General features: G+C 41.9%; 1 protein-coding gene across 1 annotated transcript in view; it reads left to right on the top strand.

The window, feature by feature from the left end:
* Positions 1–5,621: 5,621 nt before the first annotated feature.
* Positions 5,622–18,944, top strand: part of PHYHIPL (phytanoyl-CoA 2-hydroxylase interacting protein like) — a gene marked incomplete at both ends in the record, with an annotated part of 30,931 nt that continues 17,608 nt past the window's right edge. The window contains one exon of the mRNA XM_084290117.1: positions 5,622–5,727. Within this exon, the coding sequence (XP_084146243.1) occupies positions 5,622–5,727 (106 nt within the window). The remainder of the gene's footprint in view (positions 5,728–18,944) is intronic.

Genomic DNA, 18,944 nt, shown 5'->3' on the forward strand with positions numbered 1-18,944 from the left:
TAAAATATTAACAACGCTAGGAAACTGAAAACTGGAAGGCCACCAAAATAGGCTCTTATGTTCCAAGTTTAGTACACATGAGAAAAATGGGGACAGCCAGAAAATATATTGAAAAAGGTGCCAAGAGGTTAAAGATAATATGAAGGGGCTGTTGTATGTCCTGAAGGCACAGTGCAGCAAAATGACTTTACCAAGAAAATACTAATGGTAATTAATTTGTAATAGGGAGATAAATTTTGGGACCGGTTCTTATTCCCACTAAAACTAATTGGACTTTTGCCATGAAGTTTATTGGGAAGGGGATTAAACTTTGAATAACAGCTTGGTTAAGAAATCATCGATGTAATTGTGAACTGCTGGGAAAAAGTAACTAAGAAATACATAATGAAATATCATCACTTGAACAAATATAGCTGAGGTGTCCCTTTGGGTATTTATAGAACTGACAGAACAGCTAGTTGTTAAAATATCACAGGGAATTGAGGAGGTATTGGGAGACTAATGAAGTATCAGCATGTCACAGGCTTTAAAAATTGAATTAAGAGTAACTATGGAAACTATTGTTTTAAGAGCATAGTTCAAGATTGAAAGCAATAGTATAAATATGAAAGCAGGAGGATAAAATTTATTCATATGGAGGCGAATAGTATAATGAGACCCAGATATGACACAGGTGTACTACAGTAAACTAAACCATGCAAACTAGCAAGTTCCAAGTTCCTATTTTTTATTTTTTATTTTTTATTTTTGGTGACAGGTTAGTAGAGTACAGAGTAGCATTAAGACTTTTACAGAGGTATTTGATGCTCTGTTGCACAATTTCTTAAGGGAAATACAAAATCAAGTCAGCTTGGGCTAAAATTCATTTGAAGGTATCACAAGCTGGCCACTGAACTGTAGACGGAAATTAAATCTGAATAGCAGTCAGCATTCATGGGGATATGCATGAGGATATGTACTCTGTAGTATCTTTTAAAGGTCAAGATACGGTCCAGTATGTGGAGGATAAAGCACTAATTAAATGTGGAAATGATACTAAAGTAAGGAGAATGATTAACAGCACAGAGGAGAGAGGGAATATAAATGGTTCTAGTTGTTCTCTAGAGATGCCACAGATCTAATAAAGTGAGGCTAAACTTAAAGAAAAGCAAATAAATAAATGATAATGGCAATCATTAACAGTACTTTGTGCCCATTAGGCAACAAATAAATTTTATGAAGCCACAGATACATTATAGTCGTCTGTGACGAATTTGTCTTTCCTAAATGCTTATTTGGGCTTTACAAAGCAGATCAGAAAACTGAAATTCAGAAAGCAGCAGTATAAATAGCATTAATATAATGATAATTTGCTTGATATCTTTTCATTAATCTGAGAGGAACATTTTCTTTTAACCACTTACAATGCTCAGAGTAGGTTGGAAGATGCATACCCAGATGGTACAGTTGGAGAGCTCCAAATTTTGAAGTGTTTATTATGAGTGGGGATGGGGTGGGGAACGAGGAATGAAGGGGTAGGTACCAGAGCATTTCCTTGGTTGTGCTGGGTCAGACCAAAGAGCTACCAAGCACAGCTTCCTGTCTTCACCAACGGTTGTAAATGGTTGTTTAGAGAAGAGCAGGACAAGCACATATACTTCTCTTCAGTAACTCTTCCCCAGACTCTAATCGTTTCCAGCTAAGGGACCCTGAATCACTTGTGCATTTAGTAACTCTGAAGGATTTCTTTCCCCTGAACTTTTCTAGCCTCTCCTTGATCCAGTGCAAACTTTTAGCATTGACACTCTCCCCTGGAAAAAAACTCTGCAAGTGTAATAAACATTGTGTGAAGTATCACCTCCTCCTCCTCTTTGTTTTGAAGATGGTTGTTGTTAACTGCATTTGACACTCCCCAGTATTTGTGCTGGGAGACTTGAAAAGCAGTCACACTTCGTTGCCCTGCCTATGCTCCTCATGCTTTTGTGACTCTTTCTGCATTGCCTTTCTCACACTGACTGGCTTTTTACCTGGTGAGGGGCAGGCTGGTGTTCCCCATGCAGATGGCATTCCATGCCATCTTATACAAAAAATCTAGATTTGTGAGTGGATCTCTGGCACCAGAAGTCAAAAAATTACCTCAGAATTGCATCTTTGGTGTTTTATAGTATGCTTTTTGGCCTTGCAAGAAAAGCCTGAATGCATGAACTGAATTCAATTACTGCAATGGGACCTTCCAGACAGAGAAGGAGAGGCACTTTGAGATGTATGAGCTATTGTACATGTATATATCCCACTGGACAGTTCCCACAAGTCGTCAGGGCTTCCCAGCATCACAAGCAAGACGAGAGCAGAAACCAGCCAACAGGACCCCTTTCTGAGAGAGCTGCAGCCTGGGCACAGGACTTAGTGCCAGGGTGCCTGGCTGCATGGGAGGGGGAGAGTGCGAAAGCCTCACTCAGGATTTAAGACACAAACACTGCTGCTCTGCCTCGGATTTTCCCGTGCCATCACCCTTCCTGTCTGAGCACTTGGGGAGGCTCTTGCTAAGCTATCTGAGAAAAAGCAGAGAGGTTCCCAGCGAGATACCATGCCTAGTGTGCCAAACTGCCATACATCAATGTCTTTGTCAGTGTAGAAAAGGAAGCTGTGTCACACTGCGCATTAACTCGACACAGTTGCGGCTTTCACTAAAGGGTCTTAAATCTTTTTTTGTCTTCCTGTCACTACTGTGTGGACTTTACTTCAGTCCTATGGTATTCCAAGAATATCTTGCGCACAATCGTTTGCAAGTATATGCCTTTGCATGCTGAAACACTGGCATGTCCACTAAAGACAAAGAATGACCGTGAAATTGCAAAGTGTTTTTCCATGAATCTTCAGGAGTCATTTGCTAAGTTTAGTCTTGGTCTTATTAAGAATGACCCAAAATGCTGGATACTGTTTTTGACCCTTCCATGTTTCTGACCTTTAATGTTTTGCTTTTCTCAAAAGAAACGTATTAATAGGAAAAAAAGGCTGCCTTTTTTGCTCCCTTGTTTTTCTTTACTGAAAACCGTGTCTGTAGCCTTTCTGCCTTCTGTTTCCACAGTCCATTGAGCAATAACACAAGTCTTTTTTATTTCCAAGTGGGAAGGAATGGCTGAAGCTCTGAGTCTTGCTGAAGTCTGAGAAAGGTTTCTTTTTTAACTCACAAATAAAAACCTGCTAGTGTGAACTGAAAAAGTGTTTCCAAATAAGGACAAAGCAGTTGCCTTACTGCTCCGTGCTGTACTCTGCTGCTACGAAGCACTTTTCCCAAGATGGACTGCTAAGATAACAGAGGCAGGACCGAACTTTGTGATGGCGTGGTTTTGTCTGTGGGGAGGAGAGCACCTTTTCCTCTTGTGTTTATGGCTTGAATAAGGTCATGGCTTGCAGGAAAGAAGCTTCCCAGCAGGAAGCCTCTCTGCCCGTCTGCTGTACGTGGTAGCCCTGCTGCAAGACCTTTGTGCCCTGCCTGGGGGCTGTGAATGCCAGGCGAAGGCAGGAGAGCTGAGGCTGTTGAACCTGGCCAGGCAAGAGGTGCACGCCACAGCCCATGTTTGCTGGTACTGCTAATGTGTTAGAAAATGCTGCTTCTCTCTGCTTGCACAAGGTTGCTGTAATAACAGATACACCCATGTTGAACTACAGAAACTGGTAATACCCCTCTTATCTAATGTTGAAAGTGCTGGAGGTTGGTGTTGTGGCAGATTCTTTGCAAGCTTTTGCAGCTCTAGACACATGCCGCTTCGTTGTCTCTACCAGTCTGCTGCCAGTGGCAGGCTTCCCATTACATAATGTTGACCCATATTTGTGAGTTGTGACATTTTTTGCTAAACACTGTCAGGGATAATCCACCTCAGAATAAACTTTCTGATTATAGGCTGAGGCTCTGTCATCCTTTAGCACAAATGTAATTTGTGCCTCAGATAATGCTATTCCTTGCTCAGGAGACAAGCCGCGCGTACAGTTCTCTCAGATAAGAGGAGCACTAGGATGGTGCTGTGTGCTTCGAGACTGAAATACCTAGGGCAGCACGCAGTGACTCCAGTACAGTAAATGGAACAAAATCTGGGAGTAATTTGAGCTTTACAGAGTGTTTATGCCTAGCCCAGGTGATGGGAGTAGCTATCGGCTGAAGGAAGCATGTCTGAAGAGTGACTCTGCAAAAAGCTGTCGCAGGCAGGTCTGGCTTGTTTCGTGCTTCGGAAGGGCAGAGCTGTGGAATAGGTTTCTCTGTGGCATCGTTCCACAGGAGGCTGGCAGGATTTGTACACTAACTAGTCTTTTCTTCAAAAAAAGTGCGATGGTTTGGGGAGATAAATAGATGCAGTTCAGCCAGAAGTTATTACTAAAAGGCAGCTGAGAAACGAGAGGCCTTGGAGGACTGGGAACACCCCCAAGGCTGTCTGCTTTCAAATATCTATGCAAAAGCCATCAGTCCTTAAAATCCTGATCTCACTAGCTCAAAACAAAAAGTAGAGGAGAGAATGGTGTATTAAATAGAGGCAGCGAGAATAAAATGGGAATTCTCTCAGTATTCAACAACGGTGTCTGCCTCAAATGGACTTTATGTAATCTTGTAGCAAATAAGTAAGGTGGTTGTTGTGTGAGCTGCTGAGAAGTCTGCCACAGTTGTGGAAAGGAAGGAACGTGGAGCATAAGGCTGAGAGACTAAACACGGCGTCTTCAAAGAAAGAAATCACCCAGCCTTATGTAGGAGATGACGGTGTGCTAAGAACAGTCGCAGTATGAGTAGGAAGGGTTTGCTTCCGTGCAGGGAATGAATGGTTGTCAGCCAAAATTAAAACCTGATGAATGCAGTCTCACCCACTTTCATGTCTTCCCTCTCAGATTCTACATTTGTCCTCGTTCTGTCTGTGTCTTCATTCAGATCTTCCTCTCCCTCCCCACCTCCCCGCTGACTCACACCCTCCCTCCCTGTCTGTTATTGCTTCTTTTTCATTTTCTCTTCCTTCGGGTTTCCTTCCCACTCACTCCATTTCTCCTCTGTCTGCCCCTTCTTCGCACGTCTGAGGTTTTAATAAAACGGCAGAGGGGCAGAAAGCAGGAGGTGAGCGAGAGAGGGAGGGAGCAGAGAGGAGATGGAGCCCGAAGGGCGCTCAGCATGGTGCTTCCTAACTGCTGCACCACGGCCTCTGAAGGGGCTGGGGGACTCTGGGCTCCTCAGAGCCATTCCCTGCTCCCAGGCAGCAGCTTTGTGAAGGATAAATGAGGATCATTTCCTCAGCTTAGCGTCCCCAGGAACCATCACAGGGAGCAGGACGCTCCCGAAGGCCGCTGGAAAGCCGCCCGAGCGGCCAACATTGGGCTGTGCTGAGTGGGGCCGGGGAGCCCTGTGGGCAGTGCGGGTTCTGTGGCACAGACGGGCAGGGCTGAGGGGGGGCGGGCAGCCCCAGCCCCAGCCCCACCCGGACCGTTAGGAGCGGGGCGCCGTGAGGGGCGGGCGCGCGCCCGCGGCCGTTACGTAAGGGCGGGAAGCGGGGAGCGGGCGAGCCGCGAGGCGGCCCCTTTAAAAGCGGCCGCCCCCTCCCCGCCCCGCCCCGCCCCGCCCCGCCCCGCCCGGCGCCCAGGCACAGCGGGCAGCGGCCAGGGGCGCGATGGAGCCTCCGCGCCTGGCGCCCGCCATGAGCGGCCCCGGCAGCCCCTGCGAGGAGGTGCTGAAGAACCTGAGCCTGGAGGCCATCCAGCTCTGCGACACGGACGGTAAGGCCGGGCCGCCCCCCCCGTGCCGCGAACAAAGCCGGGGCCGGCCGGGTCAGCACCGCGGACAGCGGCGGGCGGGGGGGGGGGGGCGGCCGCTGGTGCAGGTATCGCCCTGCCGGGGGGCAGCGTGGGCAGCCGGCTCCATCAGCCTCCGTTCTTATTTATTTTATTTTTACAAATCAGTTCTGATGAAATACTTCGCTCCGTCGACCAAGATCGACTCAATCTGTCAAACAATGGAATTCCCTAAGCTCTCTGTTTGTCCTGTAAAAACCAACTGATCGCTAATGCACCGACAAGTCTTCCCAGTAACCATTTTTGCAGCAGCATTGGGAATTCTCCGTTTTTTTTTATTTTTTTTTTGATGTCTGATCTAAGGCAGAATGTCCACTTCCATCCGCTCGTGCCTAACGCGCTACTTGGAAAATCTGAACTGCATGCATGGTAGTGGAGGCTGGGCTTGTGTTAAAACACTACTTCACGTTTGTTTCTTTGTATTGATGCTGGCGAGAAGTGAAAATGGAAAAATTATGCAATCCCTAATATTTGTCTGCCCCAGGCAGTCGTGGTGAAGTACTCCATGTTAATCATCGCAGACGCTGTTTGGCTCAACACTCTGTAGTTAAACACGCTTGATTTCTGTGAAGCAGAGTCATACAGACCACCAGATGGAAAAAATACGGTGGTTTAATTTTTCATTTTAATTCCTGTTCGAGTAGGGTTCACAATAAAACAACAGCTTTCCTGTAGATCTGGCTTGACGAACCAATCTCCCCTGTCACACGGGGTCATTGCTTCCTACCAGATGTGGTCGAATTTCCGAAAGGGGCACCTACATTGGGCATAGGAAATCTGCAACTCAGTGCCTTGCGTGGCACGAGATCACGCTGGAGCATACTTCAGGATTTTTCCTACAGGTGGCACTTATGTATCAAAAAGCGTGTTTAAATGGGATCATAAAAACAAGCAAAGCAAAGATTTGGGTGTTAATCTTTCTAGGTAAGCATGCAAATGCATGTGCAACACATTTATATCCCCAGCTGTGTACATGGGTTTAGTTAGTGCATTTATATTATAAATACTTATGATTTATTTTAGGGTATCTTAGCTGTGAAAGACTGAGCTGTCAGGATGGTATGCTGGCATCACTGAGGTCAAAGTTTTGCAATAAACATAAATATGTGTTACCTGTTGTGAATTAAGCTAGATCCTAATCTTTTGAAAATGTCCTTTATCCCTAAACAATAGCAGCCATGAAGAGAGCCAACGAAATGGTAGCATAGCAAATCCAACCATGATATAAATTCTGCTGCACTCTTAATTGGAATTGCAGGCAATGTTGCAGTAAAACTGTAAGCAATAATGAAATATTTACTCAGATAACAAAATATTTTTTCTTGTATTTTTAAGACGAGGGAATTAATGTTGAAACATTTTGTGCTCAGAAAACTGGGTTATACCTTCTGTGGTAGAATATACAGGAGGCAGAAGTCCAGGAATCGGAGTGGGCAATTAATAATATCACAATCTATATCTTTTTAGATTTTTTTTACTGCTTGTTTCAGGGTTTTTTACAGATATCACCACCTCTCTTAATGAATCATTTAGAAAACTTAAAAATTTCAGGCAAAATAAAACAAATGTATGCATTTTGGAGACCTCTAAATAAAAACACCTAGTAAGATTTGGTTTAAAGTGAATGCAAAATTATAAAGCCAATCATCAGCTCTTATTTTCAGCATTCTTTGCTATTTATGAATATATCTTGCATTTTTTTTTTCTTATTTTAGTTGCATCTACTAGCACAGCTTTGTATTAGTCTGTTGCACAGGGTAACATTTAGTTCCTTGGAACCCTAAGGAACTCACTTTGCAGAGAAAAGCACATCATTTGTTGCTTTCCTTTGCCGTATCTGGATGTTGCAGCCATACTTTTGTGAACTTAGGCAGGGAAAGAATGTTTGAGCTGCGTTTAAAATTCTGGTGACCATTTTATGAAACCTGTGTTGACCGTACCTGGGTATTAACCTTTAGTAGATAGATGGCCTTTGTGTCATGAACAGGCCAATTCTGTGAACGTATATATAACTTCAGAAATTTTGAAAAAACTCTCCTTTTCAGAGCCTTGGTAGAAAGAACAGTCCCAGATTTTAGGAGCTGAATTTCCTTGGTTGTGCAGGGCTCCCCCTACAGATGCTGCTCTTGGGCTGCTGGAGGCCCGCCAGCGGGAGAGCAGCGACGCTGTCATCTGCTTTCTGTGCTCCTGCAGTTGGCACAGGCAGCTGGGGAGAGAAAGGCACCGATCCAAACGCAACAAGGAGAAAAGCGGAGCAGCAAATCTTCAGCGAGGATGTTGGGACTTGGGAATGTTGGACTGGGAGAGGAGCGAAAGGACTGGCCCAGAAGGCACACGGGCATGGAGCTGGTAGAGACAGGCTGTGGCTGGTCGAGGGCGGAAGAACAGAAGAAACTTAAAAGGTGGAGATGTTTATGAGGATTAAATTGCATGTGAAAATGGGTGGGAAGAGTGACCTTGAATGAGAATGGGAAAATAAGGTGAAGTAGCAAGGGAGGCGATCCAGATTTGGATGGGGTACCCAGAGAAAAAAAGTTGGGAAAATAAGAGGAGGAGGTGTTCACCCAGATTAGATGAGTTGGGTGAATGAGGATGGAATTAGAACTGGGAGCCTGTGAAGAAGAGAAAACCTGGAGACCTGTCTGCAAAGAGGAGACGGAAAGTATGAGAGTGTGGGTGGGGGAATGGGGCGGCTTGGACCACAGAGGTTAGGGGAAAATGAATGTAACTGGGACTTGCTGGGCAAAGAGGCTGGGACCAAAATAACAGCCTTAGGAATGAAGAACAGGGCTTCTGGAGGGTGGCTGGGCTGCGGAAGAAGGGGCAGGACAGGAACAAGCTCAAGAGGACAGAAGTAGCTATCTTTCGGTGTGACAGGCAGACAAAGCTCAGTCTGTATGAGTACATGCAACGTTCCATAGCCAGACGCCATCTCCTTGTTTATTTACCAGCAAAACTATCTAAACCCCCCTGGCAAAGCATGACATCCTTTTGCAGTGCTGATGCGTTTGAAGGATGGCAGTCTGGTACGGCTGGCAGCAGGTGGCTGGGAACTGTGCACCTCAATGTGCCAGCGCCACTGGTTACCCACGGGAGGATTGATACGAAGCTACAGGTAGAATTCCAGCTTTTGTTCAGGTGCTGTTTTGTAAGACCTAAGAAAGGGCAGACATAATGGGTTGTTAGGATTGCCGAGGTAAGCTCTTAAAGCTAGGAAATGGCGAAAAGTACGGTCCTCTGTGCAGAACTGGCGTGGTGCTAGGACACTGAATGCTGTGCAGTGAATACTGGGGGTGCTGAGTGCTGGTGTTGGAAGCAAAGCAGGGGAAGAAACAATGGAGAAAAAAAAATGGTCTGACCTGCATGAAGCTGAGCAAGAGCTACCTACTTATCACAGGGATTTGTTACTTGTGTTCCTCCTTTTCTGGGTGCTTGGTTCTGGGACTGCGCTGTCAGGATTTCAAGGGTACTGAGAGTCATCATTTGCAGGTAGTGTCAGGGAGAGTGAGACTTTGAACATACAAAAAGCACAGTGCTAAATGCTTGGGGAAAGGGGAGAAGGGATATTAATGATGTTAAATAGCCACTGAACTTCTTTTTTTTTTTTTTTAAATTTTTCCATGCCTCACTTTTCCATGTGTAAAATGGAAGTAATATTATTTCTTTCCCTCACAGAGATGTTTTCAAAATAAACTAATGAATGTTTGTTAAGCAGCCTGGCACCATAGTAGCCTGGAAAACCCATGAGGTACTTGGAAAAGCCCATGATTAAATTCATAATTTTGTCTTCAGAGCAGGATCTGAATAATGTGTAACAAATAAGTCCTGGGACTACACACTGAACAATAGTGAATGGCTGTTACAAGAAAAATAGTTCATTATGTACACACTATTCAGTATGTTGAATGAGTCAGAATTTGTGTAGAAAAATAGTATGTAATCATGCAATTAAAGATTATATCATAATTTGAACACACAAAGGGGACAATTTAAGGTTATTCAAGTATGCTTCATTCTGATGTTTCTAATTATTGATGGTTTAAACTATACAGTCTTACTAACATGTTTTTAAAGGTGTTTTGTTTTGTTTTGTTTTCGTGTGTGTGGTTGTTTGCTTTTTTTCCTTCTGTGTGTCCATAATATATGAAGATAGTATTTGGGTGTCAGGATCACAATTGGAATTGGTGTCTTAGCCAGCTACAGTTATGTAAATCAAATTAATCGCCATCCATACACTTGACACTATCAAAATTGTTTAGTCTAAAAAGCTTGTATATAGGTATTACATCATACAGGCTAAGATGGTATTTCTCTCTTGTATATACAACTTGTATCTCTGGCTTTCCATGCTATTTGAGGTTGTCTCATGTTTTCTTATTTATTTCAGAAATTTATTGTCACGTTGGGTTTATCAGGGCATTCCACAACACATTTCTGGAGTTTGTAGATGAGAGGAGTTTTCTTGGCCATATCATGTACATATTTGCCTTTTGAACAGAAGGGATAGAGTGGCATCATCGAGGCTCTGAAGCCATTCTTCAAATCCCTTTCATGGCATTATGGAGCAGTGTCACTGCTATTTTGGAAATATTGTCCTGTAAGTCAGAGAGACAGGAAAAAAATGAATTTCTAGGGGGACTCCTACATGAAGAACAACTGAGAGATCCAAGTTTGGATCCGTGTCCTGAATGAGACTTGCATAGTTTGGTGGTGTTGTGTTTTGTTTTGTTCTTAATTATGAGTTCTGAGCATAATAAATAATCCGTATGTTAATACCTAGTATGACAGAGTTGCCTGTGTGATATTCAGATATCACACAAAGTTTTTGTCATTTCTCTTTCCCTCCCTAACTGCGAGTCTGTAGATTTAGGCACATACTCTTCAACTGCAAACGGTTTCACTTTTCTAGAATTTGAATGATATAATGGCCAACTCATTAATGCATTTTTTTTTCCATAAAATTTCATTTTAGTTGGCAGAACTTCAAATTAGCAAAGTTAGGGGTTATTATTATTTTTTTGTGACAAGCAATAATGCTACTTCAGGTAGGAGCCAGAATCTTGCATATGGCTTCAAAAGTTCACTTGTTGCAAATAAAAGTACTTATTATCATTTCAGCTTGACATTTTTGCCAGAGGCAAAGGTTTCCACGTGTAACATTCCTTACTGTTAGGACACAGAGGTATATTGAAAGGGTCCAAGCAACTATTTGAAGTCTTCGTGAATGATGTTTAAAATTGTGGAAGAGAAGAAGAATGATTTGCTTGTATCTTTCACTTCATCTCACTAATGCAAATATTTTACACTCTTGTTTTGTATCATAAGCAATGATGCCATTAATAACTAGCGAGACTTTGCTGAAAAAGAACTTTTCAACATTCCTGTGTCAAGAAATGCAATTATTTCCTTTCTTCCTTAATATTCTTTATTTTTAGAGTCATTTTCCTTCCTTCTTCCTCCTTCCTCTTCTCCTTTTAGAGCGCTGTGCAAATCTGTTTGATAGATTATTAACTGTTTGGTCTGTCAACAACCAAGCTACGTATGATTAGCTATTTAAGTCTTGTCTGCTATTTTATTTGTGTCCCTAGCTGACTCAGTTATTGCTCACTGAAACTTTTCTAGATCCGCTGTAAGTCATCTCAAATGCTTGATGTGTAATTATGCCAGTTTCACATACAGAAACACTGTTCTCTCCCAGCGCTATAAGATGATATTGCTAGGTTGAAACTCAAGTGTATGATGAGTTTTTTGTAGTTAATTTTCACCCACTGTTTTAAATTAGGGTATTTTAAACATCGCTGCCTCCCGTGTATGTCCTTCTTTAGTGGCTTTTGTTCTTCCAGACTATAATTCCCAAATGCATGTTTATTTATTCTGTAGCAGAATCCATTTTATCACTTTCTGTCTACGTTTCCAAGCCATGCCAAGTTTGCAGCTCCTATTTTGATGTTGTCTGCAATAAAGAAATGTGATGAATCTTTCCAGAACATTCGTGAAGATGCTTATTTAGCCTGGAAGAAAGCTGTGGGCTCTGTGGTAGTCCGTGAGGCACCTGAACTCCTTTCATGCTTTGCCGTTTGTCCGTCTCCTCTCTGCCAGCCAGTGTTCAGCCTTGCAGATCAAGTTCTTAGTAAGTACCATGGCAGGAGGAATCGTTTAGGGAGGAGAAATACTACTGCCTCCAGCATTTGAGGAGTAGGATTGTCAAGCCACCCCCTCACTTAAAATTTCACATAAACTGAAAATCTCAAAGACAAAAGCTGTTTTTCTTGAGTAAATGTTGTTAGTAACCTCTTCATCTGTTCAGCTTCTATCTTAAACTATATGTAGCAGTTTTCTTCTCAGCCTGCTATGTAGTCAAACTTCTCTGAGCTTGTTAGTTACCCTGCAGTTATGCCTGTAGCCTAGATCAGTCTGTGCTACAGGCCACTGCAGCTTTTACAGGACCCTTCCAGTGGGGTCCTTGATCCCAGAAGTCGTAGGTTCTCGAATGAGCAGAGGACTGTTTTGTCATGGGGGTTGGGGGAGGAAGGGCTATGTCACATTCTTATTTAGAGATGTATTGTAATTCCTCATTCATTTTTGAATTGGTTTCGGTCAGGCATCGTTGTTTTAAATTGGCTCCAAAGACTTGCTGAAGCTTATCTGCCTGACCTTGGTTTTTCGGTCTGGGACTTTTCTGCCTCATTAATTTTCTTTTTTTCCCCTCCATGATCTAGAAAGATCACCTTCTTTACCCATTCCCTGTAATTTGTTCTACCTGTTATTATTCATGGCTTCTGCAAAGCAGGTTTGGAGGCCCCAGCTTTTGGAATAGGGTAGGTTTCAGTTCTCTTTGTGCTGTTGAAGTAGCGTCAGCATCTTTACGCACGACTGAGAAGGTAATCTTTAAAAGTCCTTCCAGTCTGGGCTTGTTTTTCTTTGTCGGCTTTGTACAGTAGGTATGTCTGCCATGCTGCCAGCATGCATGGCCTTTTGTGCTTTATGTAACCTGGAGAGCTATTTTTAATTCTGGCAGAAGATGGCCCAGAATCATCCACTGTTTTCTTGTGTCTTGGTAGAAGTTTTAAGCATATCACTTGCAGTACTTTTTCCAAGTCATAGAATCATAGCAGGGGTTGAGTTGGAAGAGACCTTAAAAGCTCATCCAGTTCCAGCCCCTGCCATGGTCAGGGACACCTCCCACCAGATTGGGTTGCCCAGGGCCCCAGCCAGGCCTTGAACACCTCCAGGGATGGGGCACCCACAGCTTCTCTGAGCAACCTGTTCTGGCGCCTCACCACCCTAAATATTTAGGAGCATGTCTGAAAAAATTCTACTGCCATTTTCAATCAATGATATCTGTATAAAAACTTGTCACTGTTATAGGAAAGTACTCCCGATGAAATACTTATGATATCGGAATGAAAGAAAGCTCTGCTCCAGCATCACTTCCTGTGACTTCCATGCTGTTTTGTTATATGGCACAGCATCCTTTATGCGACCTTGAAAATGTTTCCTTCAGCACAGAAGGTTTGTTTAGAATTTGTTTTAGTGTTTGTAGCTGGATCAATTTTCACAGTGGTGTTTGTAGTTGAATCATTAATCAATTTTATTTTATTGTTTTCACAGTGTTCTTGTTTTATTTATGCTTGAATGAGTAAGCTGTTTTGCATGGATGTTTTCAAAAACAATGATTAGCTATAGTGTTTTTATAACCCAACAACAATTCCTCCGAGCTCTGACAGTTCTAGCTGCTGCCAAAAAGGGGAAACCTTAAAACTAGTTCAGTGTTACTCTTTTATTCCTGCAGAATGAAAGGAAGTAACTGTTACCAGAGTTGCACTCTCAGTTCCAAGTACGGACTGGTATCTGGAGTTTATTTCTCCAATACTGTTAAATCAGGTACAGCTGGCAGCTCTAGGATGATAAGAACAGTCTGAGGAATTCCCATATTGAGCTTTGTGTATGAATGCACTCTAGTTAGGAGAATTGTGCAGTTTGCAATTGTCAGAGGTATCCCATGAGTTTAGTTCCTGAGCTTTTCCACTGACTTCAATAGGACTGTGTAAAAGTAAATTTAGATTCATAACTCAGCATCTTCACAATCTTACAACTACTGTATTCTCCCTAACTTTGGGTGCGTGCATTCAGTCCTGACACATACAGACACGTGTCTAATACAGACTTTACCTCTTCAAGTTCCGGTTTGTCTGGATTTCATCTGGCCTCTTCTAGGGCTAAAAGAAAAAACATTTTTAAAAGATTATTCTGTGGTGGATTTTTTTTTCCAGTTCTCTTTTATGTGTACTTATGGTTGAAGACTTCAAAATCAGCAGGATGAAAAGATCCTTAAAAGCTCTTTCAATCTTGGCCAGCCGTAAGTACAAGCATCAGTGGAGTGATTCATGTTGTGTCTTCAGTCCTTTTAATCTCACGTATGTAAAGGGAAATTATACATGAGTTTATATAAACTAAGGGATAAAAATAAGGATGAGTGTGTAGCAGATTGTATTTTAATGCTAATTGTAAGGTGCATCCGATAACATAAAGTAAATATTATGCACTTACATTTTAATGATGGATGTTACGCTGGTAATTTAACATTCAAGGTAGTGGTAAACGTGGCTTTCAGAGCGGTAACATTTCTGATTATTTTCTAGATTGTAAACTCTGAATGTAATTTCCAGACACATCTCTAATCACAGGACTTGAAAACCCCCAAGCCTATCTGCTCAGTCAATCCATGACATCAAAATGTTGTCCTTCACTTGTGGAATGTGCTGGAATTTTAGCCAGCACCACATGCTCTGTGGTGATACAGCTACCACTTTACCCTTCATGAAGGACAGTAGCACTTCACACATACACAATTCCTTGGGATTGTCTGAGCTCTGTCCTTAAGTACAGCTTGCTTTTCTCTCCTAGTTGGAGGCACCTGAAGCTCCAGGTACATTTTGTTGCTTCCTCTCTCTGTGAAGTGCTCTGTGCCATGCTTTGGAACCTCAACCCATTGAGTAAGTTGCATGTAGCTTCCGTACTTCCCTTCGTCACTTTGTTTAGGTAGGAACATGTCCAGTTATGAGGAAGCACAGAATACTGGACAAGTGCAGGAAAGACAGAATCAGGTCCTGTATGTGAAAACAAAACTCTGATTCTCCTCCTCCTGTTTTTATACATTCTTTAAAGCTCAGCTGGTTTCTGAGTTGCTTCCTTGAGCAAACCATCAGCAAACTACCTAGGCTGTCTGGTGAGGCTGTCAGTGCTAATTCAAGTGTGTGGAGCTTGAGATGAAAGCAGAAAGGCCAACAGAAAAGCAGAAAGTGAACCGAAATCCTTCAGTATATCTTAGCACACTTGTTAAATTTAGCTCACATGGTAGGGAGTGTGAATTGGAAAGTATTACTTAGGATGCCTTTGAATGTTCTAAATCTGAAACATGAAAAATGAATCTGAATCTGAATTATTTTAAAGAACATATCCAAGGGGACTTGATTGGCTTAGCGAATTTGTAGTAAGTTGTGCAGCTATTTCTCTGTAGGCAATAATTCCATTTTGTCTTAGCATGGTCATGATTGATTCCGTGTTACGATCCAATGACTATTTGATAGCCTGGGTGATAAGACCACAGAAGACTTCATTATGGAAACTATTTAAAACATCCAGCTGAGCTGCGTTTTAAAAAAAATAATAAAAATTCTGGAGCTATTGAGGACTATGGATTTCCAATGGATTAAAATCTGACGGTTTGGAGTTGTTATAGATTCCTTTTAACTTAATTACATCAGGACTTCAGTTTGAATTTTCTCGTTTTCATTTCGACATCAGGGAACCTACATGAGCTGTCTATTACAGATGCCATCAGGGCAGGAAAATGATGAGCTGGAGTCGAGACTTCTAATAAGCCTGCACAGCCTGTACTCTATGCAGCCTCCCTCCTAGGGAGGGGTGAATTCAAACATGGTGAAAGCGTCACTTAAAGCTTGCTTTTGACTGCAGTACTCACAGCTATGTTATTTGTATATTTTAGCATCTGTGAAAAGCTTGAATCCATTGTAGCCCTCCCCTTGATGGGGAGTATTTAACAGCATCCTCTCTCCTTTCTGCATGTCTGCCTACCTTAGTAACAGTGGTAGCAACCTAAATTGTCTGTGAGCTTCTCTCTGGTCTTGTCAGAGGTTTGAAAGTTAGTAACAGTGAACCAGTGGCAGACCCACATCCTATGTGGATGCAAAGACCTTGCCTATGTTTGGTTGTCCTAGGAAACCAACTAAAAGTGGAACAAAACAGAACAACTACAGCCCCTGCCAAAAAAAATAAAAGGCTCTTAAAACCCCTTCATTTGTCAGTGTCTTGAGAAAAAGTTGGAAACCTGCATAAAAATTACATTAAAAAATGGTACAAGAGTTAGTCATGAAGAAGAAAGTCCTTGGCTATTGAGATTATGTAATACATTTCAAATCACAGTTAAATAGCAGAAACTGGTGTAAAACAGAGCCAAATTCTGTTCCTTACAAGAGATCTGTGTGAGAGGTACGCCGCAATTACCAGCGTGTTGAAGTAAAGAAATGCTCATTCATGCTGCAGGCTGCCAGTGTACCAGTGAGGTACAAAAGCCCACTCATGCTGAGCACCCTGCTTGCTCAAGAAAGCTTAGTAGAAGTGTGTTCCTCAGCACTGAGTTCTCTCTGCTGCCCTTCAAGTGATGAGTTTTGCCTTGCTCTGTGGGCTTCCCTTTGCTTGAAAGAAAAGTGGGTCTTAAATGAAAATTCTTGTGCGATTAAGGCAGTTGTATCTGAAAACTACGCTGACAGGTCAAATTAAAGCTCGCATGAATACAAGGCTCCCTCTCCTTGCTAGATTTGAACTCACTTGACCTAACTTGAGACAGGTAACATTTTTAGTTTTTGATTAAGACACAGCTGCAGTAAATGGCACAAGTTGTTGCCAGTCAAATAAGAATGAGGTAGAACAAGTGTGAATGTTCATAATATTCAACTAAAATGAAGGTTTGTTTGCCTCTCCCTTTTGTTCAGTGTCGTGTGGAAGTACAAATCATGTTCGAAAGGCTACTCATTTCTCTAATACACAGTTAATATTAACAGCAGTAGAAGATTAAGGGCAGTGCTGTGCCTTCAGTTACACTGTTAGATGAAGAGCATTGGAGCAATTAGGTCAGTGACCTAGAGCAGAGTAACTTGGATAAGAATCTGGCCCCAAGCAACTTGTCCAAGGTCATACAGTTGGTGCCTTCATCTGTTAGATCTGTTTTCTTTCGTTGTTAGTCTTGGAGACATGGGCAATTTCACCATCTTGGAGGCAGCTGTACTTGTTTATTCATCAGAAGAGAGAAACCTCATGCCATAAGAAAGCTCCAGATCACTTCCTGCTCCAAAATCTGTCCTTTAATAATCAACTGTTTGGGAGTCTGCATGCAGGAAAATGTCACTCTCTGTTTTCCAGCAACACAGTACTGAACTGCTGTAATACTGAGACAGCATCCTTCCAAAAATACACTACAAAATGGGTCTGAGTGCAGTCCAAAGTATGGTCGTACAGCATTTCATAAGGATGCATAGATCCTGACAATGCGGGCTGCTCCTGCTACATGAACAAGTCACGTATGATAAATTGATCTGCCTCTGTAGTAATGTTTTTGGTGTAGCAACTACCTCTCAAAATCTGAATTTCTTTTAACTGTCCACATGCAAATTCTAGTGCATATAAGTGGCTGTACAGTTCATTGTATTTTTTAGATGACATTTAGATTAAGCTAGAAGATGGTTTAGAACTGTTTACATCTCTTATTACCTCATTTCTCTTTCAGCAGCTGAGAAATGCTCATTTTAATTAAAATTTGTTTTTAAAATGCGTCTTGCAGTCAACACATGCTGAGGAGAGCCACTTACCACCCATGTACAGTAAGTTTGCTGTGCCGAACATAACGGGAACATTAATTAGTAATAAATACTGTGGTGGCTTAGTGTTAACAGACTACTATGGTGTACTGTTTGATTTCAAGAAGGTGGGGTTGCGCTAGCCTCGCTCTAGCTCTGACGGTCAGGGGCCTGAAAACCAATGGTGTATGAGTAGAGTAGAGCAGTTCAGCTGGAAGGGACCTTGAAAAGGATCATTGAGTCCAACCCCCTGACTTCTTCAGGGCTAGCCAAAGTTAAAGCATATTAATAGAGGACATCATCCTCTTGAACACTGACAGGCACGGGGCATCAACCACCTCGCTAGGATGATTATGCACAACCTTCCAGTTGTGCATTTTTATCTGATAATGAAATGTCTCCTTTTTCTTAATTTCCTCTTACAATTTTTTAACATAGTGAAAATTAAATTTTGTGTGAACCTGTGTGTGTTTAGCTTAGCATTTTAGTAACACACCTCAACTTACATGTAAGAAAAATATAGAAAGGAAGCAGAAAAAATAGGGCAATAGGGGTCCAGTCTTGTGCATACTTTCCAGAAACATGAAGGCACCCAGTTATAAGTATTGTCTTCCAAAAGTATCCATAAGAATTGGGAAACTATAAAAAAGGATTCATGTCATTTTCCAATTTAGTACTCAGTCTGTCAGAAAGCCACTTTTTTTTTTTTTTTTTTTTTTTTTTAAGGCTGTCATTGATATCCTCAAAATGTTTAGTTTTGGATGAATTGAGTGTAAATACTAAATACTTGTAAGATATTGGGATACCCAATAAAAATTTAATCTCAGTGAATGAATGAGGTCAGCCTTGCTGTATTAGCAACTGCACAAAGTTTTGCTGATTGGATTTTTGGTCAGGTTTTGCCTTAGGCTTTGGGTTTGTGAAACTTATGAGCTTCCATGATTCACTGGCATCCTTAGATAGGAATCATTAGATATTTGTATATATAGAGAGTATATATATATATATATATATATATATATACAAGTATATATATAAGTATTGTGCATGAACATCATTGCAAGTAACATGTATAAAATCTTTCACATGTCAGTCTGTATTTAAATCAGAGGACACATCTTTTGCGTAAAATTTATTCCAGGTGTAATTCCGCAGACACCTGTGGTCTTATGGCAGGAGTGTGTGTTGTTCCCGTATTTCTGCTTTATTCCTTGGTACTGTATCTACTGTTGTTTTTAAGTGTCAATGAAATGATTGGGTTTTATT

Source organism: Netta rufina, assembly GCF_964035555.1.
Source record: "Netta rufina genome assembly, chromosome: 7".
Classification (NCBI taxonomy): Eukaryota; Metazoa; Chordata; class Aves; order Anseriformes; family Anatidae; genus Netta; species Netta rufina.